Source organism: Prunus avium, chromosome 8 (genome assembly GCF_965620075.1).
Source record: "Prunus avium chromosome 8, drPruAviu1.hap1.1, whole genome shotgun sequence".
NCBI lineage: Eukaryota > Viridiplantae > Streptophyta > Magnoliopsida > Rosales > Rosaceae > Prunus > Prunus avium.
This window is the reverse complement of record NC_142291.1, coordinates 30,547,830-30,574,853: the sequence shown is the minus strand read 5'-3', so window position 1 is coordinate 30,574,853 and position 27,024 is coordinate 30,547,830. Positions and strand designations below refer to the sequence as shown.

Genomic DNA, 27,024 nt, shown 5'->3' with positions numbered 1-27,024 from the left:
CTCAGGTCAAAATGAAATAGAGAGAGACAGAGAGGGGCGGAGAGATTTCAGGGGAGGAGGGATAGGGGCTGGGGCTGGGCTGCGTGGAGAAGAGAGAGAGGCTGGGCTGAGAGATTTCAGGGGCTAGAGGAGATAAGGGTTGGCTGTTGTGGCTATGCCCGACAGGAAGGGAGGGGGAGGATCGCGTTCGCCGGACGTAGGTGATTGGGAGGGGCGTTGGGCGATGGGGAGGGAGATGGAGGATTGAGATGGAGTAATTAGAAAATGACTGAGGTAGTCACGTGTGAAAAGCAACCCACAACTACCGGTTTCCCAGGTTTTTTTCTCAATTTATTCTGGACCATTGGATCAAATAATTCAAATCTAACGGTCCAACAAGTTGATGTATAGATACTCTGATGTATATTAGAAATTTGGAGTAAATGGATTGTTAAGAGTATATGCTGGTATCTGTAACAAAACTTTTTTAGAAAATGCTTAGAGGACAGAATTTTCAATAGGAAATTTAAACCCACACAAACGACTTGTATTAGGAAAAACCAAACAAACAACCTGCAAAACAACAAAGAGGACAGACCAGCAAACAAACTCTTCAATCCAATCCAAGCAAATAAACATCATGTCCAACGGTGAAAAACAGATGTGCAACAACAAAACAAACATCATCAGCATTAAGAAGGATAGGAGAAATTCCTCAATTAACAGTCCAACAAGTCTAAGTTCTCTAAGTATCTATCGCCAAGAAATTCAATCGACGCTCCTGGACAGCGGCTTAACTTCAGATCCCTGAGCTTCTTCATTGCCGATTCTTTCACTATCAACTTCAAATTTGGTATATCTTCTATATGTAGAATGTGCAACTGAGGAAACCCTCGGCTGCAAACCAATTCTTTCCAGTTGTATGAATAGGCTCCCAAGAGAAGCTTCTGTAGGTTTGGCAACCTCTTAAGTTTACGTATGGAGTCTTGGTCGAGATAGGAATTTAACAAACGTAGCTTGATGAGGTTCGGAGGAAATTCGTGCAGAGCAGGTAGCTTCACTATTTTCCCATCCAAATGGAGCTTGAGGAGATGCTCAAAATGAGAGAGTCTTAAGGGTGGTCGAAATAATTCGTTTTCTCTGAATTCCAGTGACAAGGATTCAAGGTAGTGCAATCCCTTAATGTTGGAGAACACAGAGTTTAAATTTGCCTCTTTTAATCCTACTATCTTCAGTCGTTGCAAATTAGTCAATTTGACTAAACCACCATCTTCTATCCATCTTCCACTCCCTAAATTTTTTAGTGTCCGTAAATTGCTCAAGGTATCCAGTCTAAGATTCATCGGGTTGGTTCCAGAAAGGAACAAATGTCTCAAATTCTTCATCTTCCAAATAACATCAGGGATGCAATTTTCTAGTTTAAGTATCAGTAGATTCTTCAATTTTCCAATCGATCGAGGGAGCTCGAAAGTGAACCTAGCCCTGCTCTTTAATGATCTCGCATACTTAAAATCAGATCTACTTACTAATCCTAGATACCTCAGTTGAATTAGGTTTCCTACCGCACCTAGTGCCCGAGATTGAGCGGGAACACCATCTAGGACCCTGAGCAACTTGAATTCCTTGTAAATAAAGCCAATTTCTGCATGCCCTATCTTGAAAAATTGAAGGGAGCGTAAGTAGGGGGCATATGGCTTTAGAAAAACATACCGATTGTCTTCAACATGGATTGCAAGCCTCCGAGATTTGGTCCGTTGTGGTGTTGTTGGCGATTCAATTTTGTGCCCACTATAAACTTCAAGAAAGCACTCCTCATTCCCCTTCAAGACAGAGAAGTCTCTGAGAAGATCATGCATCCGAATACTTTTAACCCTTCCAAGTGAGATTCCCACCTGGACCATGCACCTATCAATCAACTCGTTTAAGCAATTTTCAGCAACACCTTCCGCCACTTCTTCTCCTTGTTGTGGTAAGAATCCTTCTGCAACCCACAAGTGTATTAACTTTCTTTTCGATATAGAGGAATCCTCGGGGAAAAGACCCAAATAGAGAAAACAAGATTTTAAGTGGAAAGGCAAATCATTGTAGCTTAGAGCTAAAACTGCAGAAACGCGATCATTGTAGCTCAGGTGCCAGTTGATGTTTTGTAGCACGCGTGTCCATTCCTCTGCAGTCTTCCTTTTCGTGGACAATAATCCACCAAGCACCACCACCGTGAGCGGTAGGCCACTGCATTTCGCCACCATCTGTCTTCCGAGATTCTCCAAATCAGAAGGCATTTCATTCATTCCCGGGAATGCTTTCTTGCAGAACAGTTCAAAGCTTTCATCTTGTGTTAGAAATCGCGGCTCAAGGGGTTCGCTCATTGCATCTGCATATAAAGCAACTTCCTTATTTCGGGTGGTGAGCATCACCTTACTTCCCATCTTCCCACTTGGAAATGCAGATTGCAAGCTATCCCAGACCTTTATTTCCCAAATATCATCAAGAACCACTAGATACCTCTTCTCCTGCAGGAACTGATGCAACTTCAATACCAGCTCCTCCTCTTGTAGTTTCTTCAAATCCTCTATAATGCAATCAGGATTTACAGCTACAATTATCTCTTGCAAAGTGTCTCTTCTACGGTAATCTTTAGATACATAAACAAACGCTCTACAATCAAATTGTTTCTTGAGATCACTATGATTGTACAATTTTTTGGCGAGAGTAGTTTTGCCGAGACCTCCCATGCCCACAATAGAAACCACACGGCGACGAGGCTCCATGGTAGATAGTTGTGTTAGCAATGCTTCGGTATCTTTTATTTGACCAACCAAATCATCTTCCTCGATATTGGGCGATGTTTGTCTCCACCATCGGAGCCTTTCATTTGGGGAAGCACTCGTCCCTTCATGTCCCTCTCGAGCAATGCCAGTGATCCCAAAATGTTCTTTTTGGCTTGAAATGTTTTGGACCCTAGATTGGATTTTTCCAATCTTCTTTCCGGCCCAGTAAAGATTGATTAACTTTGCAGCTATGTTCCATAAACTGTGAGATGCTGCTTCTGCAATGTAAGTTTCTATAACATCTTCAGCATCCAAAGCCACTTCCCTTATTTGAGACACCCAATTGCGAAGTCTTTCATTTTTCTCTTGCTCTGCATCTGCATCCTTGAGGAAACTTTGCATCCACCGCAGTCCGTCTCGTAGTTGCTCAACTTTGTCACCCACGCCTTCCAAGAGAAGTGCTTCTTCAGTGATCCAGTTTGTGAGCTTTTCCACGACAGTCGAAACTACAAACTCAGCCATTCTCTCTCTCTCTCTCTCTCTCTCTCTCTCTCTCTCTCTCTCTCTCTCTCTCTCTCTCTCTCTCTCTCTCTCTCTCTCTCTTGTTTCTAACAATAAAACTGTTATGGTTATTAGAATGGAAATTGTTTTAGAGGTTTTAATTCATATGAAGCTTTGTTACCTTTTCTATGCATGCATGGTTGATGAATTCCTTTGTTTGCTTCACCGGTACACCTATCTGGATTACTTGATTCCCTCTAACCAACGTAACCTTTGGTTATCTGGGTTACTTGATTCCCTCTAACGTAACCTTTGGTTCAAGAATACATTCTATTTCTTTCTTTCTGAACTACATTTCCCACATTTCAAGTACATCATCCATTCGACAATCCTTCAAACCACTTTGCAAAGTATCGCATTGCTGACCAGTTCATGAAACACAATAAAGTTAATTGGTCGCTTTGCTTCACCCGTTCGCCTATCTGGGTTCCTTTGATTCCCTTCTTTACAGCTTTTTGGTTTTGCTGCTTTCCTTTACCCATCACTTTGGTTTACGAATCCAATTCATCGCTTTCCCCTTTTAAAATTATGTCCGCACCTCTTTTTTTGTTTTTTTTTAGCCAAAGTTATAAAGAGGGAGGTGTCATAAGATTCAAACCTAAGACCATTGGTTTGCAAGTTAATGCTCTTTTCCACTATTCCGTTGATGTCTATACTAGGGTTGGCCCTAGACTCTGTTTCATTTCCTCTATGTTTTCTTCTTAATTAACCTATCAATTTTTTATATTTATGTATACCATTGGACTTATGTAGTAACTATGTCACAGAAATTAATTAATAGGAAATGATCTTATTACTGAAAATCTCCCTCTATATATCTCCAACACAATCTGATGAAAGTAGGAGAGTTCACAACCAAAGCACTTCTAGCAAATAATCAGTTGATAGAACATTTGTTGATTTGTTGAAGATACTATCTTGAACACTATCACTATACATAGGTAAATCTAATTCCTTTTTTATTATAATCAAGCACAAAAGCGAAATGCAAGTAAATTTACATGAAGATCTGCCATTAGCAGTCGATACCGGGCATGGAAATTTCAAATCCATGCAGGACACATTTAACAGATAAAAAAAGGTGGTCCCCAAGCCTCATCTGTCTATTTTTCCCCTTTTTTCATATTGTTAAAAAAGAAAATATTCAAAAAGGAGTGGGAGAGATGCTGGGCTACGGTAAGCATACCTAAAAACCCTATGGTCAGCACATGAGAGTTGAAAGCATCAGAAAACTACTAGAACCAGCAGCCAAACCACCTTGGTTTTTTAGCCACCGCTTGCAGCCAGGAACTTCCTCTTGCTAACTGGCTCTTCAAGCAACACCACCACATCTGTCACCTTCTCAAACAGTTCCTCTAGCTGATTAACGCTGAACTTCCGATAGTCCAGAGGTTTTTTGTACCTTTGCTGGTAGATCGCCTCAAAGCAGCCCAAGAAAATCCGACAAGAGTAGCTGACAAGAATCTCTTGCAACTCATATTTGAAATTCTCAAGACTGCGGTCATCAATTTCACATTTACCTGCTGTTCCCACATTGGTCTTTCCTTGGCTCCTCTCATCATGTTCTTCTACAACAACTCTTTCCTCCTCTGAGAACTCATCTGATGAACCATTGCCTGTAGTAATATCCACGCACTCTTCTTGAGTCCCCTTCCCTTTCTTATTATCCTTCTTTGACAAAACCAAAGGTGGTGCACTTGGGCCCGTTTTCCAGTTTCGGAGGTAGACAAATCTCTTGTTCCCTTTTCCCTCCACAGACATTGTGTCACCCAGCTTCTTGAACAGATTTACGAGCTTGAACGCACCATACTCTGATACATAAAGAGGCCTTCCGAAAACTTTCTGATACTCAGAAGGAACTCTGATAAGAGGCAAGCAACCTCCCGAAAGTTCCAGCAATTTTACAAGCTGTCCCTTCAGACCATTTAGGTCCCCTGGCTGAACCCACCAAGTAGATTCGTTTTGATCACCAGAAATTATAGGTCCAGCAGAAACTTCATTGAGACCAGATGGGAGACTGTGTGACCTTGAAGCAGTAGGACAGCAAGGCATCATTAAGGAACTACTGTTGAATTCAGATACTGATTGTGAGACTATTGAAAAATCCCTTGAGTTGTAATAGCTTTGTGATATTCCCCTATATAAGATAGCTTCTTCTTCATTTTGGATATCTACATTATCATTGATGTGGCAACCCATGAAATACCCAGAAATATCAGAGTGACCCCCACGAGGATGCATTAAAACCTTAGTAGCAGGCACAAAGCCTTCTCCACGAGCCACACTAGGCCAGTCCCACACAAACTTACCAGCATTGCTGAGAGCAGATGAAACACCAACTCCAGAAGGGATTACCAGGATCACAATATATCCACGTTGCCCAAGTATATGAAGCGCTGGAGCAAAATCAACATCCCCGGAGATCAGCATGATGGAAGAAGGTGGAGGATTGTCAAGGGCAAACAGGAACATATCAACCAAGATAGCCTTGTCAGCAGCATCCTTTCTTCCATTTGGAACATCAATTAGTTTAACACCAGTTCTCTGGCATCCCTCGCGGAGTCGCCTGGGGAAGGCATTAAAATCCCCATAAGCAGAAAACGTCATAACTGCTCCTTTAATTACAGGATGCACCTGCAAAGCCATTCTGATATTACCAGCTACATCTTCAGGACGGACATCACTAGGAACAGGGCAGTTCTCAATATCCCAAAGGATAGCCACAGGACCATCAGAGGAGCTTCGGCTGGGCTGGTTTGTTGGAGCTTGAAGCATGTTTGTATTTGAATCTGATATACGTGCTCCTATTTGCACTGAGGGTTCTGAAGGCACTATTGATGTTGATGTATTTGGGCAAGCCATCACAGTTCAAAATTCAAATAGTCCTGCTTAGGCAAATAAAAGAAAACAGGATTAGAATGGTCCTCGAAAGAATTATAAACAAGAAGATGAACCAAAAGCAAAAAACTGCATCCCAAAGTACACAAAATCCTAATACTTGAGCATAACTGATGCAGGGCAGCGGCTAGCTGCTGTCCAGCGAAACAATCCCAAAATACAGAGAATAGAAGGATAAAGCAATAGAATTGAAGTTGGAACAAAGATAATTGAGTTCTATCTAGGCAGAAATCCCAATAGAAACTCTATAGACTAAAGTCTTGAATTATATTCATAAAAATTAAAAAAAAAAGAATACAAGAGTCTCTTAATAGCCTATTTATACAAGAGTAAAGCAGCCTAGAATTCCTATTTCTGGTTTATTAAGAAAACCTAATTGACAAAGGAAATTAAAAACAAACCAGGAAGTGAAACCAACTCCTAGTAAGAATTGGAAAGAAAAAAAACCTAATAATTTAAAATAACTAGAACCCTAGCCCAGTTGACTAACAGGCCCAAGAACTCTTGAACAGCCATGTGGATGCTCCTGCATCAATAACTCTTCTACTATTTTTGAAAAGTTAGGATTGAAGTTATACCCAATTGGTTTGCTTAGCTGGAACTTTATAATATTCAAAGTCGCAATTGGCATAAAACTATACATATAGACTACTTGACAAACGTTGGTTATAATCTAAATGCCGCAGTATATAAGATATAGACAACCTGGCCTCCGAATGTCTTCAGCATATTTTCTAGGGCAATTAATCACAGAGTGAAGGTCAGTTTCAAATTAAACCAAACTGGTTTGTTGAACTGGAATTCAAAAACCAAGTAGGCTTTAGGCTTGCACTTAAAAGGTTTAGACCATTAAAAGTGAATAGACAACTTAAAACGAATGCAGTGTACATTGTTGCCTAGAAACCATTCTTATAGTGCTGTCATTTTCTTGTTTAGTAACTCTTTCTTCTTAGTAGAATATAATAATTAATCAGTTATCCAACAATGGACTTAACATTGAAATCTTAATTTGAGTGCGTAAGAAATAAAATAAACAGAAGACAGTTAATGAAAACTAGCCATCAACCACCGCTCTCTCTCTCTCTCTCTCTCTCTCTAAACTCTCTAACAATCAGAATCTATGTTAAAACTCATTCTGTCTTTAGCCCTTAATCAGATTATTTTCAATCTCTAAGTCTCTATTGTCGATCTCAATTCAAGCTTGATCCGCAGTGCAACTCTAAGCTCAAAGGTAATGAAACCTCCAATTGTTAGGTTCGCTTAACCTTCTTTATTCTTTCTAGACTTTCCTTTTGGTTTTTTTTTTAATAATGGTGAATATCATTGTTTACATGTTACATAAGCTCTACAAAAAGACTAAAACTAATACCGATATTTGATTGAAGTTTAAATTATTATTTTCAGTGCAATGTTCTTGTAATCATTGAGATCGGTAACTTTTAATACCAGATGTATGCACCATACTTTGAAGCTGTCCTATTAATCATAGCTAGTGCAACAGTACAACAAATAAGCAAACTTTCAGATTGAATACTAAATTGCAATCCATCAACTTCAACCAAGTTCCAGACTACATAAGGACTCTGTTTACTAACTGAGAATCTTGCAGAAATCACAGAACCGTAAAAATTTTCTAATCATGTGTTGTGTGCCCAACTTATTATGCAAATCCAATAGTGGCAGAACCGTTGAATCAAACGCATCAACAAAACAAACCCATGAGACAGAAACAATAATAATCCCTAAATCAATCTGTATTCCACAATCAGATAAAAATCATCATAGGGAATTTAACACCACATGTAGAATTCTAAATTAAAAATTAAACAACAAAATCCGAGACAAAAGGGTACCTCATATTTTGGCTGCCGCTCCTCTTCAAAGTACGATTGCTTCCCCAAAAGCCAAAAAACTTAGATCCTAAAGACCAAAGCGACTGGATAATTATCAGAGAAAAATCTGAAATCGAAAAAAAAAACCCACAAAAATTCGAACCACAAAAACAGAAATTGATTAGATATATCGGAAACTTGGAAAGAAGGAAGGCTTCTGGATAATGGGTATTTGTCTTGGGGACTTATCAGAGAAACTGAGATTTTATAGTTTTTTTCTTTCTTTTTTCTATGGAAAGCGGTGAGAGACTCAGAATTTATATAACACTTATTAAGAGTAGGGACTGACTATAACTCATACCTACTTTTTGAATTTCAACAACAACAACAAAACTGTAGATTTGGGCTTTTTGAAGATGAAGCCCAGAGAAGGAGTGTGGATTGTGATTTTGGGGGGGTTTTTTACTGCCTCTGAAAGTCGAGAGAATACCAGATTATACAGAGAAGCTTTAAGTTGGAGGCTTCAAAGCTTTTTCCTTTTTTGGGGTTATAAAGGTTTCTTGTTTCTGATTTTTGATAGATTTTCACGCGTATTTTAAAACCGACATATTGGACAATCGGATTGACATCTGAAAAATGCGTGCGTTATATGGACGGCTCAGATTCCTTGCCTTTATTGGCAATGCCATGGTACTTTCCCGATCTTTTACTTCTCTTTCTTTTGTAAGCAGGCTTAAGATGAGATAGATTTCATGGGTTTTCTTAACTCTTATTTCTACTCTTACACACATCAACTCTTATTTCTACTCTATCAAGCGCGGTGGATTTCTTGAAAGAGCATTACTTGACTCCTTAATATCATTATGTAAGATATGTGCACGGCATACTCTATACAAGAGAGCTAGGAAAATTAAGGGTGTTTTAATCTCCATTAATTGGTAAGTATTTAAGGGTTGTTTTAATACCCAAATAATTCATTCCATCAAATTAGGAAGACAATACATCATCATCAAGGGAAGAAAACACACAATTTGGTCTTTCCTTGAACAGTGTAAACCGAATTAGATGATGAGAAATATTCTTTATCATATTGAACATATGAACCTTTGATTAGCTATATATTCTTATTACAACGTGTTGTCTAAATTCATAGCCTGAAAACATAAGCATTTTTTTAGCAACGTAAGTTTAGTAAGAGAACGTTGCCCACTACAAAGTAAGAGGACTGATTATAGTAAAATGAGAAGTTTCGAAAAGATACTTAAAGGGGAGATGTGCCCTTTGCTTAATAATAATGCTCTAAGTAAATCTAATGCCATAAATGGCTGTTCAATAGAGGTCACGCCATTATCAAGATTCAAGAAAGATGCCTCATTACTCTGTGTAATTATTACTGTTTAGGGAATGGGGAGCACAATAATCAAACTTGTAAAGAGTTCCTTTTTTTTTTCAGTCGAAGGATACGAAAAACTCTCAATAGGATGGTACAAATAGAACAATACAAGCAACCCAGTAAGGAAGCACAAATCTAATCTACAATATTGATATAAACAGATAAACAAAACTAAAAATTGAGAAAAACTAACAAAATTAAAAACAACATAGCAACAAAAACCATAGAAAAGCAAAAGCACCACCAAACAGCCACTATAAACTAACAATACTCAAGGCAACCCCAAGGCAAAACAAACAAAACCATCAAGACAGGAAGGAGGTGGTGCAAGCACCCGAGCCATAGCAGTGTCGTGGCTCTACACACCTTCCAAGATAATCACGAGAAATCGCTTTGCGGGTTATCTGCTACAACAAAGGAAAGCAGGAACCAATTGGAGAACAACAAGGGATGGCACTGAGCGGAATGGAATGGTAGAGATTTTGGGGAACAATAAATATAGGAGGCATGAAGCCCCAGTAGAGAGGCATAAAGCCCCAACAAAGAGGCAAGAAGCCCCAAAAACGAGTAGGAAAGCTCAAGCACGAACTGCAAAAGAAAATCAAAAACCAGGGAAGAGAGATGGGGGGAGGGGTAGAGACCTCCTCCCTCACAAAGAGGAGATGCGGCGCTGGATCTGGAGAGCCCAAGTTTTGCAAAGTCACTTGTAAAGAGTTCAATCTCAACTCGGCAGTTGTAAAGAGTTCAAATCCTAGACCTACCGTATAGGGTTATTGCAATAGTAAGATCAGCAAATAATACTCACAATATGCAATAGACCTCACAATATGCAACAATAATTAGCAAAACAGTGTTCTTGGATCCAGATAAGCTTTTCTGATGCTTTCATGGAGCAGAGCAGCATGGCCACTTGCATATATCAATGTAATGGGAATGTTGTATGAAACCTGCAACTAGATTTGTTCCAACATGAAGAAATTGTATCAATGCTTTCATGAAGAAACCGATTTGGAGATCAACAATCAACCTTGTTTTTGTTTCAAATGAATCATTAACTCTAATATCACCAAACACTGTTCAAGCCGATAAACTGGGAATGAACAATCAGCAATACTTTTAGTTACAGAAATGTCTCACTATTTTCAGCCAATGCCTCAAATATAACAATGCCAAAGAGGAGGTGCAAGAAACGATGGAAACTAAGTAAGATCTATGCTGGTAAGGAACTAGGCATATGTCTAAGATATATGTACAACCTGTATAATCTCATTTGAATACTCAAGTAGTAGGAAGTGAGAAATCAACTCTACTGTTGATTGTTGTCAACTTCTCTGGCACGAATCGGTCAATGGTTATGACTTCAGGACCCTCTCAATGGCAGCAACATAGAACTCCTTGGGCATGGTACCAACCACAGTGTCACATTTCTTCCCATTCTTAAACAGCAAAACTACAGGTACAGCCTTAATTTCATTGTCCTCAGCAACCTGCAGATCAACATCTGTGTTGAGCACAAAGCATTTAAGCTTCCCAGCATATTCAGCCGCAATTTCATCAATCACCCGGTGCACCATCCTACACGGCCCACACCAGCTCGCATAAAATTCAACGAGGACAGGTGTTTTGCTGTTGATGACTGATTTCTCCCATGAGTTTCCGGTAACCACCGCAGCTGCATACACACAACTTGATACAGTTAAGAGGGGCCATCCACCAGTCAATGATCACTCTAGTGGACCATATCTAGCAAAAGATTATAAGCAATATGCTAATATAAAAAATTGACATGGGTGGGGAGAGCAATAGCATATTCATATTGTGCCCCAGGAGACACACCTACAATTTTTCCAACCCTTGATGATTTCTAAGAAACACAAACTCATAATATAATAATTGAATATCCCAATATACAAACACACCAATCTCTCTCAAGGAAATCTCAAGATAAACAAAAAATCTAGAGGGATCTAGTCTTATCACTTCACACATATGTATGCAATCAACTAATCTATCAATCAATTTTCATATATTTATGCAATCACCAAGAGAGGCAGATAACCCCACATCCTACCATTCAAAACCGAATTTAAGCATCAAAGGGAAGTTTTTGGGACCAATTGTTGGATACCCAAATGCTAATATGCCTTGAGGAAACTAAAAATCCGTCACAAAGCATACGAATTATTGCCACAATAGAAAACACTATGCATCCATAGAAATAACTCGTAAACAGATAAATCAATCAACTAATCAACCAACCATAGAGCACATAAGAAATGGAAGGTTTAATGGATTGGATCTACTATGAACATTAACAAATAACAGAGGAGAAGGATCAGAAATTACCTTTGGATTCGCGCAGAGAAAAGATCGTGAGGCTGCGAGGAGGAGCATTTGGAACGCCAATAAGTCCCCTTTTGGGCTGCAACCGGAAAGGAAATGAGAGATTCGGCGAAGAGTTTAGGTTAGAGTGGGAGAGGAAAGGCGAGAGCATTGGGTTCTGTAGGGCACGCGAGCGCAATGAAGTTGAACAGTGGAATGTGGAGGCAGCCATGGTAGCTGAGCAGCAGCAGCAGCGAGAGAGAGAGAGAGAGAGAGAGAGAGAGGTTGAGAGATTGAGAGACTGAGAGATTGAGAGAGCTGATGAAAATGGTGGGGATTCGTGTGAAGAAGTAAAATAACAATTTGGGCAGGTTTTTTTTTCTGATGATCTAGTGACAGTGATTGGTGGAGAATAAGACAAATGCGGGACCCACTAATTGTTTTTGATTGGGAAATTGATGGTTGGATTATGCCGAAAAAAAATATAGAAACGTTAAAAACATTGCACGCCCGGTGGGATTCGAACCCACAATCCTTTGATTAGAAGTCAAATGCCTTATCCATTAGGCCACGGGCGCTCTTGTATGCTAACCCATGCCTCAATCACTATAATAATAACTTGCCCTAACTTTACAATTAAATTTTTTTTAAAATATATTTTGCTGTAAACTATTTCTTTGGATTTTTTTTTGTTTCTTTTATACAAGCAATAGTCTACGCTACTCTAATTCACAAGGAGGGGGGGCTCGAACTTGTTTGCAAGTACAAACTCACTACCCTGTCAACCGACCTAACTCACATATACATTCTTTTGATCTCCGAATGAGAAGATACTGAAGTCGGAACCTCCTAACATTTGCTATATAAAAATACAACTAGATAAAAGACCCATATCTAATTGGCGGAATGGTAATCATATCTCAAATTATATTTTGAATGCAACGGTTCTCATCTTTTTTATATATCATCCGAATCAAAGCTCTTGATATAAAATGAATATGCATCAAGGCATTTTGTGTTTTAGGAAAACCAAAACATAAAAAACAAAAAAACAAAAGTGGTTGGATTGTAGGGTCTCATACCCACGTCGAGACTTTATTCTTATCCTTTCAACTAAAGAAAGTCGTTGGATGTTTTTTATTCAGTGAGAAATTTGTGGGGAACATTTCAAGAGAACAACATTTGAATGAACAAGGACCAAGCATTTTGGCTGCTATTTCTTTCACAGATTCATTGTATTACTACAACATTACATTCTGAATACACCGTACTTGGTTTCTTCTGGGTCACGGTTCATAGAAGCAGAGATGGAGAGGCCTATGACTTTTCTTGTGTCGGCCGGATCGATAATTCCATCATCCCATAGCCTTGCTGTGGAGTAATAGGAGTTTCCTTCCCTCTCATATGCCTCCACTACCTTTGCCTTGAATTTTTCCTCTTCTTCCTTGTCCCACTGCAATACATGCACATGACAGATAAATAAGAGAACAGAGTGATTGTTTCTTAAAAGAACCTTGTATCATAGACGTAATTCTAACCTCAATTCCTTTCTTTTTCTTGTTGCCCCTTTCTATTTGAGCAAGGACGCCAGCAGCCTAAGCATTTAAATAAAAATATGTCAATCCATACCTAAGGAAGCTGTTAGTATGCAATTCAGGGAATGAACTATAAGTGCTATGAATTGGATAGAAAAACAGATCTATTGGGATATGCAAAGTCGAGAAGATAATGCAATACGCATAAAATATACTAAAAAACAAATCACACATATGTTGTATGGAAAAGGTCACCTGAGCACCACCCATCACAGATATTCTGGCATTCGGCCAAAGGTACATGAAATCAGGACTGTAAGCACGACCACACATTGCATAATTACCAGCACCAAAGCTTCCACCAACAATGATAGTAACCTTGGGAACCTGTAAACATTAATCACTAAAATTAGACAAGTAAAGCTTAATTCTTCCTTTCTCTCCCATTGTTATTTGAGATACATAATTAATTAAGTCATAACAGAAGAACCAATAACTTTTTTAACAGAAAACATTGTGTAACTTCAAAGAAAACAAGGCAATGGGAGCAAAAGTCATTAAAGAAAATTTTTGATATCTATCTTGAAGAGAAAAGGAAGCCCTTTTGAGCTAACATCGTAAAGTTGATAATTGTACTATATATTTTTGAACACATATGGGAAAAAAATTAAGATGAAAAAAAAATACTGTTACTACAATAACAAATTCAGGTGGACCTAGTATATGGGAAGGAAGAAACTTCCAATAGCTAATGACCTGATAAGATGCTTAGAGTGCTCCAGTTAGGCAATATACAAGTTTAAGATCGGTAGCAATAACACTCTTAAGACAAGCATATTCACATAAGGGGGGGAAAGATGCTCTTAATCACACAAGAACATATACTAACAATGAAATGACAAAGAACGAACCTTGGCACAAGAAACTGCCATCACCATTTTTGCTCCAGATTTTGCTATACCATTTGCCTCTGATCTCGAGCCAACCTACCAAATGAATAACTGTTATTGTTCCATGCCTCCACCACCTGGCTTGCTGTTCTATCTTTGTTTGGTGAGAGCTTGATGTTTTATATTACAACTATGTGATAATGTATACAACCATGTGGTAAGGAGAAGAGCATTGTTATCCTTATTTAATTTCTAAAGTAACTGATAGAAAGAAAAAAACTTGTAATGTTAAATTCAAACCACTAAATAATAAAAACTCATTTTCTTCTTCTCCACAAATGGCCAAATCATCAAAATTGCAAATTTTGAATGACATAAAAGTTACTGCTATTGTGTGCGATTGAACCAAAACAAAACTACTAGGATTAAATGTGTAAAGTGAATCCAAAGACCTAACTACAACCTGAGTTACTGAATCCATTTTATTTCCATTTCACTGCATTTCTCCTGATTTACCTTATATGTTGAAACTTTTTAAGTTCAAAGACATTTAAATACCTTTACACGTAAATCTCAAGCAACCTTTTCAGAGGATATAATGATTATATAACTTTCCCATTCTCAATCAAAAAACTTATGGTAAGCATGGCTTCCTCATTCTAGAATGGAACACATAAGCAAAGCAAATAAGAGACTTATTAGACAAATTCAAAGCGTGCCCCTCTTCAAAATAGCACAGTGGTGTTGATAGCTCCTTCAGTAAGAGAGTAACAGAAAAATGACCAAGCTTACATACCATAAATCCAGTGATGTTCTGAAGGAAGACCAAAGGAATGTTTCGTTGAGTACATAATTCAATGAAATGGGCCCCCTTTAGAGCAGACTCGTTAAATAATATCCCGTTGTTCCCAATAATTCCCACAGGCTGCCCAAAGATTCTGCCAAAACCTGTTACAAGAGTCTGCACAGATGCTATTGAAATTACAAAACTCACATATTAAACGAGAATAAATTTTTAAAAGTCAGAATTGAAAATGGTGCAAATGCCCTCACAGTGCCATACAATTTCTTGAATTCATCAAATTCGCTTCCATCGACAATGCGAGCAATAACTGATCGGATATCAAACTGCTGCTTGTGGTCGGTTGGTGCGATGGAACGAAGTTCCTTTACATCATATAATGGTTCCTGATATTCAGAACTTATATTCTGCAAACCGCTTTTCAAGCCTCTCGCTGCCATGTGCAAGTTTTTAATAATATTCCTCCCAATAGCAAGTCCATGGAGTTCATCTACAAGAAAACTTGAGATTATACATGTGATCTCTAATGGATAACCTCCCTGCCTCCCACCTCACTCCACATACATGCATTATGCATAGAATAATAATTCTAATAGGTCAAGAAAAATTAAATGTGATCTAACTTCAACAGTTTAAATTTTGCACATTTCAAATACCACTCCAATCACGTGATAATACCTTCTCTAAGACATTATACAAACTTGTAATCCAAATGGCTAGACTTTCATATACTTTGTGTTAGTATTTCAAAATTTTCACATTATAACTAATAACAAAGCTTTCCATTAATTATTAACATGTCAGGTTAGAACCTAAAGTAAGCAGAATGAGATGATAGTTTCAAAGAAATGTATGTGAGGTTTAAAGTACAAAATGGCATGAAGTAAAATACCTTGAGCAAAATAGTCTGAAACTCCTGACGTCTTGCAATGCACGCTAGCACCCCCCAAATCTTCTGCAGATACTTCTTCTCCAGTAGCAGCCTATGGAAACATTTCCTTGCGATGAATATAGATTGTATACATACACCTACAGATATGTATGTACTCATATACCAGAAGGCTAGAAAATAACCTTCACAAGTGGGGGTCCTGCTAGAAATATGGTACCATTTCCTTTGACCATCACACTCTCATCAGCCATTGCAGGAATATAGGCACCGCCAGCAGTACAGGAACCTAATACCAGCGCAATTTGAGGAATGCCTTCGGCAGACATTAAAGCTTGATTGTAGAAAATTCTACCAAAATTCTCCCTGTCAGGAAAGACCTCGGCCTGCTTGGGAAGGAAAGCGCCTCCACTATCAACAAGATACACACACGGTAATTTGCATTGATTGGCAACCTCTTGTGCCCTGAGATGTTTCTTAACAGTGATGGGATAATAAGTCCCCCCCTTAACAGTAGGATCATTAGCCACAAACATACAAAGTCGTCCATGGACCGGACCTATTCCAGTAATAATCCCAGCAGATGGTAAGGATTCTTCATATAGTTCATGGCCTGCAAGCTTATTATTAACAAAATATACAATGTCCAATTAATTCATCAAAAAAAAAAAAAAACTTGCATCGTGGAAAGATAAGATATGTGATTAATGGGATTTTTATTTCAAAGTTGTTACTTTTAGTGAGCTTCAATCAAAACCCAACAAATGGGAAGCTATAATTGATAGTGAAATGAAATGGGAAACCTGAGAAAGCTCCAGGAAAGAAGCGCCAGGGTCAAGCAGACGATCAATGCGTTCTCTGGGGAGAAGTTTATTTCTGCTCCTGTTTCTCTTCACAGCTACAGGTCCTCCTCCACCAAGAACCTTCCTCACACACACACACACATTCATCAGTTACTAATAGCCCAATATATACATACACAAACGCATGAAATAGCGAGAGAGAGAAAGAGAGAGAGAGACCTTTTCGATGTGGGATTGGAGGTCGGAGATTAAGAGGTCCATGGCCTTTGAGTTGCGAGAAAAGGCCTCTGAATTCCGATCAACTCCATCGGGAAGAACTCCAAGGCTATAATCCCTCCTTGTTTGTACAATTTGAAATGCGCTCAGTGATGATTTCCATGAAGCTGAAGCTGAAGCTGCTACTCTCCTCGTCAGTATCCCAATCATCTCGAGCTCTTCCTCTCTCTCCCTCTATCGCACGCAGAGATGCGCTGAACTCAGTCACTCTGCTTATGTGGAATGTCTATCCCGTACTGGGCAGGGGGTAGTGGGTAGTAGCTTATGATAGAATTTTTCTCAATTTTTTAATCTGTTGACGATAAGGGTGTCACAATTTTTGAAGATGACGATGATGATGGAGGCAAAGGTTTAGCATATGACCGATGAGATGAGAGTGGATTGACGTGTAATTACAAGGCTAAACCCAAAAAAAATTGATGAAAATTCAGATATAAATTGAGGAAAACCACCTTCACTGAAACGACGCCGTTGTGGACCCAAGTGAAGTGGACTATGTTTCGGTCCAAGAAAGAAAATCCTACTGAGCCCAGATAAGGTCCACTCCATGATTCTAGCGCCAAACTGGGAATTGCGTCAATGGAGTCTCTGTCTTCTATTCTCTCACCAACCGCGGTGAAATTTTCTTATCCAATGCTTGCTTCAATGGCTGCCTCTGCAGCTACTGCTACTTCTTTCTCATTGACGTCCATGGCCTCTGGACAGCGAAGAACAGCTACTTCAAAACACTCTGCAAAACCCACTAAAACCCTCTCTGCAACAACAGCAACAAACCCAGTTTCTAGTACAACCAGCACAAGCACAGCCACATCGCTACCTCCCAAGAAGGTCTTTTCCAATACCCATTTGTCCATTCCTATAAAAGCACCAAACCCACATGAGCTTCTCCATGTGGTTGCTGAGAAAATGGATGAAAGAAATGAGAACTTTGGAAAAATGGGTTCTTGGCTTTGTGATATATTATTTCTTAGCAACCAAAGGAAGCTTAAGTGAGAGAGTTAGTTAACTTTTTGGGTTTTTTGTGTATGCGCAGGTTCTGGTTCCAATTGGGTTGGGGACAGAAGAAATGGAAGCTGTCATTATAGTTGATGTTCTGCGCCGAGCTGGTGCTGATGTCACTGTGGCCTCGGTGGAGCCACAGCTCCAAATTGAAGCTTCTTGTGGTACTAAATTGGTTGCTGATACCTCCATTTCCTCATGTTCCGATCAAATTTTTGATCTTGTGGCTTTGCCGGTCAGTTGTTTTGAACCAATTTTTGTTAAATTTCATGAATTTCTAGTATTACTAAGTAACAAGCAAACTAGAAGACACGTAATATTGGTCGTTGAGATTTTTTTAAAACAACCGAAGTTCGTCAAATTAGAACGAGAGCTATAGAAAGTTTTCTTCTTTTTGGCCTAGAGCTGGAGAAAGTTTAACAAGAAGAGTCAAAGTGTGTATCTATAGTTGGAAGCAAAAAATACTGTAGGCACAAGGTATTTTATATTCTGGAGGTGTTATTTTTGGAATTATTGTGATGCAATCAATTACTCCCCTTGGTTTTTGTCTCTTGATTAACCAATGGATATCAATATTAGGAAGTTTGGTGATAAGTTGTATGTTGAATTGACAAACTTTTAGCATCCGCTGATTACTGTTATGTATATGACCCTTAAGGGAGGAATGCCTGGCTCGGTGAGGTTAAGAGACTGCGCAGCACTGCAGAAAATTACAAGCAAACAGGCCGAGGAAAGGAGGTTATATGGAGCTATATGTGCTGCTCCAGCAGTAACACTTCTACCATGGGGTCTTCTAAGGAGAAGACAGGTCGGTTAACTTTGGCTTAGTGTTGGTTAAATTTTCATAGTTTTGTGCGTTTCAATGTAGTTTTCCGGCTAATGGTTATCTAGTGTGTTATGCAAGACTACATGCCACCCTGCATTCATGCACAAGCTTCCAACGTTCTGGGCAGTCAAATCAAACATTCAAGTTTCAGAAGGGCTCACAACAAGCCGTGGCCCTGGAACTTCTTATGTGTTTGCCCTATGCCTAGTTGAACAGCTATTTGGGGAATCTGTTGCCAAGGGAATTGGAGAATCATTGGTGAGTACTGAGCCCTGTCTCAGTTTTTTGTTCATTAGACAAGCATAGGAGTGAGTGTTCAGATGATTACCTTAAAATTATAGATCAACTAAACAATTATATACATAGATTTTAGATGTAACTCCAGATGCCAGGATTAATTGTGTTCTAAAATATGTATATATTATTCTTATAAGAAACATTTGTGTCCCAAAACATGACCATGTTCTTTTAAATTTTGTCAATTGGATCATCTGCATATAATCCTCTTATGCCAATATATTTTTACTAGATGGGAATAAATGGAAGAAACGGACTTTACAGAATACTTACTCCATTTTTAGATCTTGAAAAGGTGAAGGGAAAGTAACAGGGAATAGAAAAATGCTTAAACAAGAAAGCTCATTTCTAAGCAGTCAGAAAGTTCCTTTTCCTTCTTATGTTTCCCAACATTCATTTAGGGCTTTAAGATTCAGAGTGAAATTGGAGTATGACGAGTAACTCAGACTTGAGGGAGATGTTCGAAATAAAAATCTACATTATTAAGGCTGGTACCGTGTTTTATATTGGTTTAAGGGTCAGCTTTTGCCATACAAAATACAAAGTTAATAGAAAACAAATAAAAGTTATTTGTGAACCATACATTACCTGTCTAAGAAGTCAGTGGTATGACTTTTTTGGTTCTTTTATCCAAAAAAACTTCATCCTTTGTCAGATTGTGTCTCCAGGAACAGACTGCCTAAACTATTGTGCTTTGTATCAAGTAAATATGTATGTATCTAATCAGATTCGTTGTATCCCTATGGTTTTTCCCTTTCATTATTTTTACTAATAACTTAAAGTTAATACCCTGCCTCTCTTGTATTAGTTGGTGTGCCTCGATGATGATAACTCTAGAAAGGAAGAGTTCAACAAAGTTGAGTGGTCTTTTGATCACATCCCTCGCGTAAGTTTCTTTTGTTTCTGTTTCATTACTGAATTTTTTGTCACTTCGATCTATGGACACGTAGTTTGGTTTTCTATGGACCAATACCCTATGGAAAACAGAAACTGTCATTCTTTGGTGACCTATTACCGAAAAAAGGCCGAAAGTTTTCTTCTTTTTTTTCTTCTAAAGAAACCCACTAGAAAGAACATATTGGTAGGTACCCAATCTTGGTCCGGTGTTTGAAATGTTCTCTTGGATGAACAAGAAAAGATACGACGATTAAACTTCATCTTTACATTCTTTTTTCTTTGACTCCTAACCTTGCTCACAGTTCATCTTTTGCTTGCTCTTTTCCATGCTTGCCCAGATTTATTTATTACATAGTTTTATCTTCTGCCTGTCAATGTGGGTATTCGTTATCTCTCTGTTTTTCCTTCGTTTTGGCCTAAAAAGCCTTTTGTCATTCCAATTCATGTAGGTTCTGATTCCAGTTGCAAATGGTTCTGAAGAGATTGAAGTAGTGACTATTGTAGATATTCTACGACGAGCAAAGGTCGATGTAGTAGTTGCTTCAGTTGAAAAATCTGTGCAGATTTTGGCATCTCAAGGCACCAAAATCATTGCTGACAAGTTGATTGGTGTTGCTGCGGAGTTAACTTATGATTTAATCATTCTTCCGGTGAGACAAACCAAATCGTTAGTGATAAGTTATATTTGGCTATGTCCCTTAATCTCTGTGGTGCAGAATCAAAATAAAATGCCAAAACTCCATAATTAATTCATATGCCTTCAATGGTTCTGGTTCATTGTAATAGGGAGGAACTGCTGGTGCTGAGCGGTTAAACAAATCTAGGATTCTAAAGAACCTCCTCAAAGAACAAGAACTAGCTGGAAGAATATACGGAGCAGTCTGTTCCTCACCGGGAATCCTACATAGACAAGGCTTACTGAAGGTAACACAAAACTATTTCTCTAATTTTTTATTTTTTTTTGGGCTTATATGATTCCTTATGCTTCTTTGGTTAAACATAGGGTAAGAAAGCCACTGCTCACCCTTCCATTGTAAGCAAGCTCACAAACGAAGTGGTAAATGGCACCAAAGTAGTGATTGATGGTAAAGTGATTACAAGCAGGGGACTTTCTACGGTCACAGACTTTGCATTGGTTATTGTGAGCAAACTATTTGGTCATGCAAGGGCAAGAAGTGTTGCAGAAGGCCTTGTTTATGAGTACCCGAGGAGTTAAGATGATCTGGACTCAGAGCCAAGTCCTTGCGGATGGAATGCAATCTTCATCCCTTAGCCATGAAGAGTAGAGTATAGACTGTCGGATCACATTAGCCAATGGAAGCAGAATCTTCATACCAAACAGTTTTGGAAAATGGAATTTTGAAAGTATTGAGTTTGTCCACGTTGTCCATCTGTTTCTAAAGTGCTTTTCTCCCCAAACTGCTCATTGGCTGGTCCAGCTTCCGCAACATCACGACTAACAGGATACTTCAGTAACTGATGTAAAGGCCTTCAGTAACCTTCAGTAATTGATGCGAAAGAGAATGCATTTGAGATGGAAAGGCATGTGTAACCTCAATTATCAGTATTTTTTGTATCTTCAGAGACAGTGAACCTTCAGTAATTGATGCGAAAGAGAATGCATTTGAGATGGAAAGGCCTGTAAATTTTTGTTGGTTGTTACTTGTTGTAAGTTTAGGTGTTCCAGGCTTTTTAGCCACTCCGTTTATTTTCATGACTTCATAGGATACTTACGTGGGGTGTAAATATTTTGCAGTTGACTTTATCGTCTTTTGGAATGAGAAGTTGATGAGGAATTTGAACGCTGTTAAATAAATGTGTGCAAAGATTGATAAATTAAGATGGTAAAAAAAATAAGATTGATAAATTAAAAGAATGTGCCTAAAGGTACCGTTCTCTGCTAAGGAAAACTTAAAAACCGAAAAAATATTCCGTTGCCGGGACTTGAACCCGGGTCTCTCGGGTGAGAGCCGAGTATCCTGACCAACTAGACTACAACGGATTGTTGTTTGTAGTACCTTTGAAAACCTATTTAAAAAATGGTTCGTTTATCTACCTACAAGCAATTTAATTTCAGTTCCCACAAAAACAGATACGTGGCGGATGAGGTTCTGAGGTGAGTAACTATTTGTAAATTCTGAGATGGTGGAGCCTTTTGAAGAACTACCATGAGGTAGGTTAATTTGAGGTTCCATAACTTGAATGACTCATAATATGTTTATAGAAGAGAACAAAGTTAACAACATCAAAACTCTGTGTCAAGGGAAATGGCTTTTTTACCATTTTGTTTTTTGGGCCATCTAAAAGCAGAGAGAAACTCATAAATAAGCTTGCATTTGATTTGATTTTCATATAAATTAATTACCATCACAGAGCAGGTTAAGATTTCAGTTTTTCCATCTCCAGCATTCCATCCACCACCTTCCAAAATTACTAGTGCTGGGAAAATACGAAAAGAACAGTACTTGAATACGAAACCCAAGTGAACAAATCTGCAGACCTGAGCCAATTCGTTAACTGAATTCAGTTCCTATATGCCATGAAAATAAAAGTTTTTGAAGGGCAGAAATGTATTAATTATTTAGATGGACAATACTAAAATAGTTAACACATGACTTGCTCAATTATCCTAGACTCTCTCTGCAATCAAAATGAGAAGCAAACAGAGATCACACCAGTACAAAAGTTTAATCTACAAGATGAGACCGTAGTTTGTAATTTACAACTCAACCACTCCTCTCCTATACAGACAGCTACCTACTGTTTCTAGTATAAGATTGGATTCAGATAACAGATACATGCTCCAATCTTTGTACCATACTACCTATATGTTGGTCAATCAAGCACTCATCTTACATCTGCAGTCCAACTTTATCCAAGTTACCAAGGGCCAGTCAATGTTCTTCGTAAGCATTGCCTTTTACCTCCCCTTTGCCGCTTCACTGTCTCCAAAATCTACCAAAGTATTCAAGAAAGAAATCGGTCAGCCTACTTTGACAGTCATAATTACAAGAAATTCCTAAAGGAACGTTATCGTTTGCCTCATTGGTTATTTTAACTGGGAGCAATAATACATCACATAAAATGTAAGGCAGTGAGGCACTAGAGAAATAGCTGCAGTGATGTACCTGATCTTTCTGCATTTCCATAATTTCTGTCTGCAGAAACCACATTAACGTCAAGGAGCGTTAGCCAAACTAGGACAACCAGATGAATAGCCAATCATTTTTACTTAAATAAAACATATACCTGTTTTCTCTGTAATTCTTCATTCATTTCTTTAAGTTTTGCAACTTCTGCCTCTAGTTCCAAGGTATAGGCCTGCAATAAATCGTGAAGAAAAGGTTACTAAAAAAAAAGTATCAATCATGTTTCTTAAACAAAAAAAGTATGAACAAAGCAGAGCGCCACTATTCAAAGAGCTGATTCTAGGACCATGACTCAAAAAACATATTAAGTTCAAAAAATCCCAAACATGATTAGCCTTCCAGAAATTGTGTCAAAATTAAGAAGGAAAAGATTAAACACTTTCAAATTTTGTACATGATGTAATACATCGGCAGTGCAGAAGGCTGCTTTACACATTTATGTCGTCATAATAAAACTGACAAAACCTCTTGACTGGGGTTCATCAAATATCAGTAGGATTCTATGAATTTTTAGGTAGATATGAATCAGCATTAGCAGACATAAAAGGACAACTCACCTTGAAGTGGTGGACTGTCCATTTATACACCAAAACATAACTAAATGAGTATAAACATATGAACTTGTCTGTTGACTGCCTATTTTCTCTCACGTGGCATGACTACTTTGTGCTCGTTTAATCATAGTTTTTGTTTAATTCATTAACAATTCTGCTGGTGTGTGCAGATATCCCAAAGTATGCATTTGTAAGGTTGTCACCAGAAAACTATGCATATGTAAGGAGCAGCGCAAATGCATGTTGATGAACAAAATGCCACCAACTAGACATCAAAATATAGGTCTAAAACTACAACTAAACCCCAAAAACCACTTGATTAGCAAATACAACAAAGTTAAGCCAAATTCAAAAGACAATGAGCAACAAATTGAGATAGTACTTAACAGATAAATAATGTATGATGGCAGCATAACCAATGTAGTCACCTGTTTACGAGCTCGGGACCTTGCAGCAGACTCTCTGTTTTTTATCATTCTCCTTTGCCTTCTCTCAACTACTTTCTCCAAAGCTCCATTGGACTTCCTTCCCCGGCTAAACATGTAAGGAACTGGTGACAACGACGATGTATCCCCACTGCTCTTAGCAATCACATCTGGTGATATCTGATTTGTGGGAGATCTTGCTGCAACTGCACCGCCCCCAGTACCTAAACCAGTCATTCCAATTCCTGTTCCCGGAAACCCACCACCTTGAGTGAAAACAGTGTTCATAGAAGGTTCCACAACCCCAGTCATTGGTCCCCTGGTTCTTGGGCTTGTTAACTGAGCATTGTTTATTAAATGCATAGAAGGGGCAAAAGCTACATTTGTAGGCTTGGGGAAGAGCGGCTGCTGTTGTGGGGGCAGCTGCTGTGTTTGTTGCTGAGAAGATCTAACTCCACCAACATTAAGTGCTAAATTGGGAGACTGGTTAAGAACCGAATTATTGTTATCTGCAACTCGATTACCTAAAAGACCGTTGGTTCGACTTGGTTGTTGAAATCCGGGAGCTAAACCATTGTGGTTATTTGGACGGTATAATTCACCATAGAATCCACTATTATTAGGCCTTACAACTGGTTGGACATCTTCTCTCACAACCCCTGCTCTCACCAAAAACTCCTCCAAAGTCATCTCTCCCAAAGTTTGTTGTCTCTGTGGCAAATTTGTACCCGTAGCAACAGTATTATATTTAGCATCACTTGTCTCTCTAATCAAGTCTTTCCAAACCTCATCAACTGTCTTCTGACTAAGTGTTCGTGGCAAAGTTAATGACCCTTGTCTCTGCAAATTACCCCCAGGAGCACTTCCTTCTCCAGCCCCAGAAGTAGATGTCACGCCTTGAGTCTCTTCAGCAGTCCATATATTTTTCAAAAGTTCATCCATGTTCATAGATCCAAAATCCTTTCCAAGTCCACCTATGGTGTTCTGGAACTCATCGAACGTCAGAGAGTATACGGAAGACTGCCGGGCCAAAGTAAAATTTCCTGCTGCCTTCCCACCATTGCCTTCCCCAGGTGGTGCATCACCAAAGTTCTTGAAGTTGAAATTAGACCCCATCTTCTGGCACCTTGAAATACTAGTAACAGCTAGCTGTGCAAACTTTCCTATATATCCATCCAAGTAGAACACAAATAGTTCAGACAAAAATCAGGAAAATGATAGGCCAATGAAACAGTTCTATGCATGAACTGAATTAGAAAACCCAAAAGCACCAAACTGCATACACAAAAAACTTACTGCATAAACAAAGAAATAAGAGAATAAATTTAATAATAGCTTCAGAAAATTGGAGACATACAAAGACAACAACCCCCTCAGAGTTCCAAAAACAGACAAATGTCTGAAAACAAACTTAACAGTGGCTTTATTCGATCCACCAACAGAAGTTTGACAACACAACTCAAACCATTAAAGTCAATATCTCACACAAGATTCTATTGCCTAGAATTTGAACTTTATGAAGAACCAAGAATTTGAAAATGATCAGAACCAAACAAATTGTTCATCTACACTTGTCCAATATATTCAGATCAAAACTGTGATGACAAATACTTTTCCCATTAGCTTCAGATCCACAAACTCACTCAAACCAACATGGTACTGGACCACTAACAAGATCTTCCAAAGTTTTCCAGCTCCATTAAATCATATCAACATCAAAATCTGTACTCTCATAACCATTATCCAAGACCAACCCATTTCTCCAATTTTTTTTCATCACAACCAATAATCGAAAAGCTTAAACCTTTCATTAAAAAACCAAATCAAAACCCAAACCATATCTTACTTCATACAACAACAAAGCTCAAACAACCCTGTAATTTGAATCCATAAATTTGCTTCCTTGACCAACAAAAACCAATTACAGCTAAAATATAAAAAAAAACCCGCAAAAATACTAAGATAATTACTAAGATGTATTAAATCAGATAAAGACAAAACCCAATAAACAGAAAAAATAGCTGAAATGAAAAATAAACAAAAAGACAGAGTTAGATAGATAGAGAAAGAAACATTGAAAGAGAAGGACTTTATTTACCTTAATTTTCTTTTTCTTTTTTAATTTTCTTTTTTGTGGAAAATTGGGAGTGACTGCCTGGTAAGAGAGAGAGAGAGTGTCTGTTTCTCTGAGCTTCGGGTTGTCTGGGTTGTGTGGAGGCGACAAGTGTCTTGGGCCGCCTCGACACGAGTCGCTATTTAAGGACGGTTCGGAGGCTAAGATTTCGGAATTGTTTAAATTTTTTTAATATTAAAGTGGTTGGGTAGCCTTCCAAATCTCGCAACGTGGAGCAATCAGGGCGTGAGATCGTGATTTGATGTCTGTCCAATGTAGGGTGGCGACGTGGGACGATCTGAGCCGTGAAGGGGGCTCTCCGACAGGTTGATAATTGATTGGAGTGAGAGATCTTTTGGTTGGTTTTATTGGTCGAGAATAGTGGCACAGTATGAGGATTTTTCTTTTTCCTTTTATTTTATTTCTTTAGGGGGGGTTTTTTTTTCTTCTTCCGTTTTCTTGTTTGTTTGTTGATGATTTTGTAAGTCAAATCCCAAGCTCTTTTGGGAAAAAGAGGTCACACTTATCAACCAAAGATAAACAGAAGAGGAAGGTTTGTGTGTTGCAGAACTTTGACTCTTAGTTTGTTCTAAAGTTGCAGAACATGGTAGTGATGTTTTGATTGGATAAAATATGGATGAGTTCGTCAATTATGGTAGTATTGAGCTCAAACTTGCAGAAGTCAATATATGGACGGTTCAATGCCTTTTTGTATGTTGAAAAACCTACTTGGATGCATTTGGTCATGCCCTTGCTTTGAGTGTGAACTTAGGGAGATGATCTTGCAAACAAAAGAAAAAGGTCTTATCTTTCTTT

The 27,024-nt window shown here is 38.5% G+C and overlaps 6 protein-coding genes and 2 non-coding genes across 13 annotated transcripts; 1 reads left to right on the top strand and 7 right to left on the bottom strand.

The window, feature by feature from the left end:
• Nucleotides 1-553: 553 nt before the first annotated feature.
• On the bottom strand, nt 554-3,351 carry LOC110772405 (putative disease resistance protein At1g50180). The gene has a single exon (XM_021976833.2). The coding sequence runs from the start codon at nt 3,267-3,269 to the stop codon at nt 699-701; it is 2,571 nt and encodes an 856-aa protein (XP_021832525.2). The 5' UTR covers nt 3,270-3,351; the 3' UTR covers nt 554-698.
• An 891-nt stretch (nt 3,352-4,242) lies between these two features.
• On the bottom strand, nt 4,243-8,541 carry LOC110771698 (uncharacterized). 4 transcript variants are annotated; one of them, XM_088245353.1, is made up of 3 exons: nt 8,400-8,541; nt 8,060-8,126; nt 4,243-6,193 (listed from the first exon to the last, which is right to left on the bottom strand). In XM_088245353.1, exon 3 carries the CDS (start codon nt 6,168-6,170, stop codon nt 4,575-4,577), a length of 1,596 nt encoding a protein of 531 aa, XP_088101479.1. In that variant the 5' UTR covers nt 6,171-6,193; nt 8,060-8,126; nt 8,400-8,541; the 3' UTR covers nt 4,243-4,574. The 4 variants fall into 4 exon arrangements, with proteins under 4 accessions (XP_088101479.1, XP_021831738.1, XP_088101478.1 ...); XM_021976046.2 differs by having other exon boundaries at nt 8,060-8,165; nt 8,400-8,538; XM_088245352.1 differs by having other exon boundaries at nt 8,060-8,165; nt 8,404-8,523.
• Nucleotides 8,542-10,448: 1,907 nt separating this feature from the next.
• Nucleotides 10,449-12,103, bottom strand: LOC110771691 (thioredoxin M3, chloroplastic). Its single transcript, XM_021976037.2, has 2 exons — nt 11,778-12,103; nt 10,449-11,103 (listed from the first exon to the last, which is right to left on the bottom strand). The coding sequence occupies exons 1-2, from the start codon at nt 11,983-11,985 to the stop codon at nt 10,784-10,786; spliced, it is 528 nt and encodes a 175-aa protein (XP_021831729.1). The 5' UTR covers nt 11,986-12,103; the 3' UTR covers nt 10,449-10,783.
• Nucleotides 12,104-12,258: 155 nt separating this feature from the next.
• On the bottom strand, nt 12,259-12,331 carry TRNAR-UCU (transfer RNA arginine (anticodon UCU)). The gene has a single exon. It is a non-coding gene; the product is annotated as a tRNA-Arg (tRNA).
• A 516-nt stretch (nt 12,332-12,847) lies between these two features.
• On the bottom strand, nt 12,848-17,266 carry MCCB (3-methylcrotonyl-CoA carboxylase). Its single transcript, XM_021976032.2, has 10 exons — nt 16,892-17,266; nt 16,673-16,792; nt 16,055-16,489; nt 15,873-15,963; nt 15,232-15,470; nt 14,975-15,139; nt 14,200-14,274; nt 13,544-13,675; nt 13,292-13,348; nt 12,848-13,206 (listed from the first exon to the last, which is right to left on the bottom strand). Exons 1-10 carry the CDS (start codon nt 17,096-17,098, stop codon nt 13,003-13,005), a joined length of 1,725 nt encoding a protein of 574 aa, XP_021831724.2. The 5' UTR covers nt 17,099-17,266; the 3' UTR covers nt 12,848-13,002.
• A 99-nt stretch (nt 17,267-17,365) lies between these two features.
• Nucleotides 17,366-21,783, top strand: DJ1C (Class I glutamine amidotransferase-like superfamily protein). The gene is made up of 8 exons (XM_021976033.2): nt 17,366-17,776; nt 17,982-18,182; nt 18,606-18,755; nt 18,852-19,031; nt 19,879-19,956; nt 20,417-20,617; nt 20,754-20,891; nt 20,971-21,783. Exons 1-8 carry the CDS (start codon nt 17,528-17,530, stop codon nt 21,181-21,183), a joined length of 1,410 nt encoding a protein of 469 aa, XP_021831725.2. The 5' UTR covers nt 17,366-17,527; the 3' UTR covers nt 21,184-21,783.
• Nucleotides 21,784-21,896: 113 nt separating this feature from the next.
• Nucleotides 21,897-21,969, bottom strand: TRNAE-CUC (transfer RNA glutamic acid (anticodon CUC)). Its single transcript has one exon. It is a non-coding gene; the product is annotated as a tRNA-Glu (tRNA).
• A 544-nt stretch (nt 21,970-22,513) lies between these two features.
• LOC110771690 (ABSCISIC ACID-INSENSITIVE 5-like protein 5) lies at nt 22,514-26,351 on the bottom strand. Of its 3 annotated transcripts, none has more exons than XM_021976036.2 (5): nt 26,194-26,351; nt 24,099-25,258; nt 23,217-23,288; nt 23,096-23,125; nt 22,514-22,922 (listed from the first exon to the last, which is right to left on the bottom strand). In XM_021976036.2, the coding sequence occupies exons 2-5, from the start codon at nt 25,209-25,211 to the stop codon at nt 22,848-22,850; spliced, it is 1,290 nt and encodes a 429-aa protein (XP_021831728.1). In that variant the 5' UTR covers nt 25,212-25,258; nt 26,194-26,351; the 3' UTR covers nt 22,514-22,847. The 3 variants fall into 3 exon arrangements, 2 of the variants coding, with proteins under 2 accessions (XP_021831728.1, XP_021831727.1); XM_021976035.2 differs by lacking the exon at nt 26,194-26,351 and adding an exon at nt 25,942-26,136; XR_015826585.1 differs by lacking the exon at nt 26,194-26,351 and having other exon boundaries at nt 24,058-26,139.
• Between the last annotated feature and the right edge of the window lie 673 nt (nt 26,352-27,024).

What these genes read in the sequence shown, in the direction of transcription:
- LOC110771691 (XM_021976037.2), bottom strand. Translation starts at nt 11,985, where the DNA reads ATGGCTGCCTCCACATTCCACTGTTCAACTTCATTGCGCTCGCGTGCC. An exon ending in TTCTCTGCGCGAATCCAAAG is followed by an intron (nt 11,104 to 11,777) that starts GTAATTTCTGAT and finishes GTGTGTATGCAG; the next exon opens with CTGCGGTGGTTACCGGAAAC.
- MCCB (XM_021976032.2), bottom strand. Translation starts at nt 17,098, where the DNA reads ATGATTGGGATACTGACGAGGAGAGTAGCAGCTTCAGCTTCAGCTTCA. An exon ending in CTTTCCTGGAGCTTTCTCAG is followed by an intron (nt 16,490 to 16,672) that starts GTTTCCCATTTC and finishes GTTAATAATAAG; the next exon opens with CTTGCAGGCCATGAACTATA. An exon ending in AGAAAAAGAAAGGAATTGAG is followed by an intron (nt 13,207 to 13,291) that starts GTTAGAATTACG and finishes CATGTATTGCAG; the next exon opens with TGGGACAAGGAAGAAGAGGA.
- DJ1C (XM_021976033.2), top strand. Translation starts at nt 17,528, where the DNA reads ATGGAGTCTCTGTCTTCTATTCTCTCACCAACCGCGGTGAAATTTTCT. An exon ending in TTGATCTTGTGGCTTTGCCG is followed by an intron (nt 18,183 to 18,605) that starts GTCAGTTGTTTT and finishes ATGACCCTTAAG; the next exon opens with GGAGGAATGCCTGGCTCGGT. An exon ending in AGGGAATTGGAGAATCATTG is followed by an intron (nt 19,032 to 19,878) that starts GTGAGTACTGAG and finishes CTCTTGTATTAG; the next exon opens with TTGGTGTGCCTCGATGATGA.
- LOC110772405 (XM_021976833.2), bottom strand. Translation starts at nt 3,269, where the DNA reads ATGGCTGAGTTTGTAGTTTCGACTGTCGTGGAAAAGCTCACAAACTGG.
- LOC110771698 (XM_088245353.1), bottom strand. Translation starts at nt 6,170, where the DNA reads ATGGCTTGCCCAAATACATCAACATCAATAGTGCCTTCAGAACCCTCA.
- LOC110771690 (XM_021976036.2), bottom strand. Translation starts at nt 25,211, where the DNA reads ATGGGGTCTAATTTCAACTTCAAGAACTTTGGTGATGCACCACCTGGG. An exon ending in GGTCCCGAGCTCGTAAACAG is followed by an intron (nt 23,289 to 24,098) that starts GTGACTACATTG and finishes GATTTATTGCAG; the next exon opens with GCCTATACCTTGGAACTAGA. An exon ending in AAGAATTACAGAGAAAACAG is followed by an intron (nt 23,126 to 23,216) that starts GTATATGTTTTA and finishes TGGTTTCTGCAG; the next exon opens with ACAGAAATTATGGAAATGCA.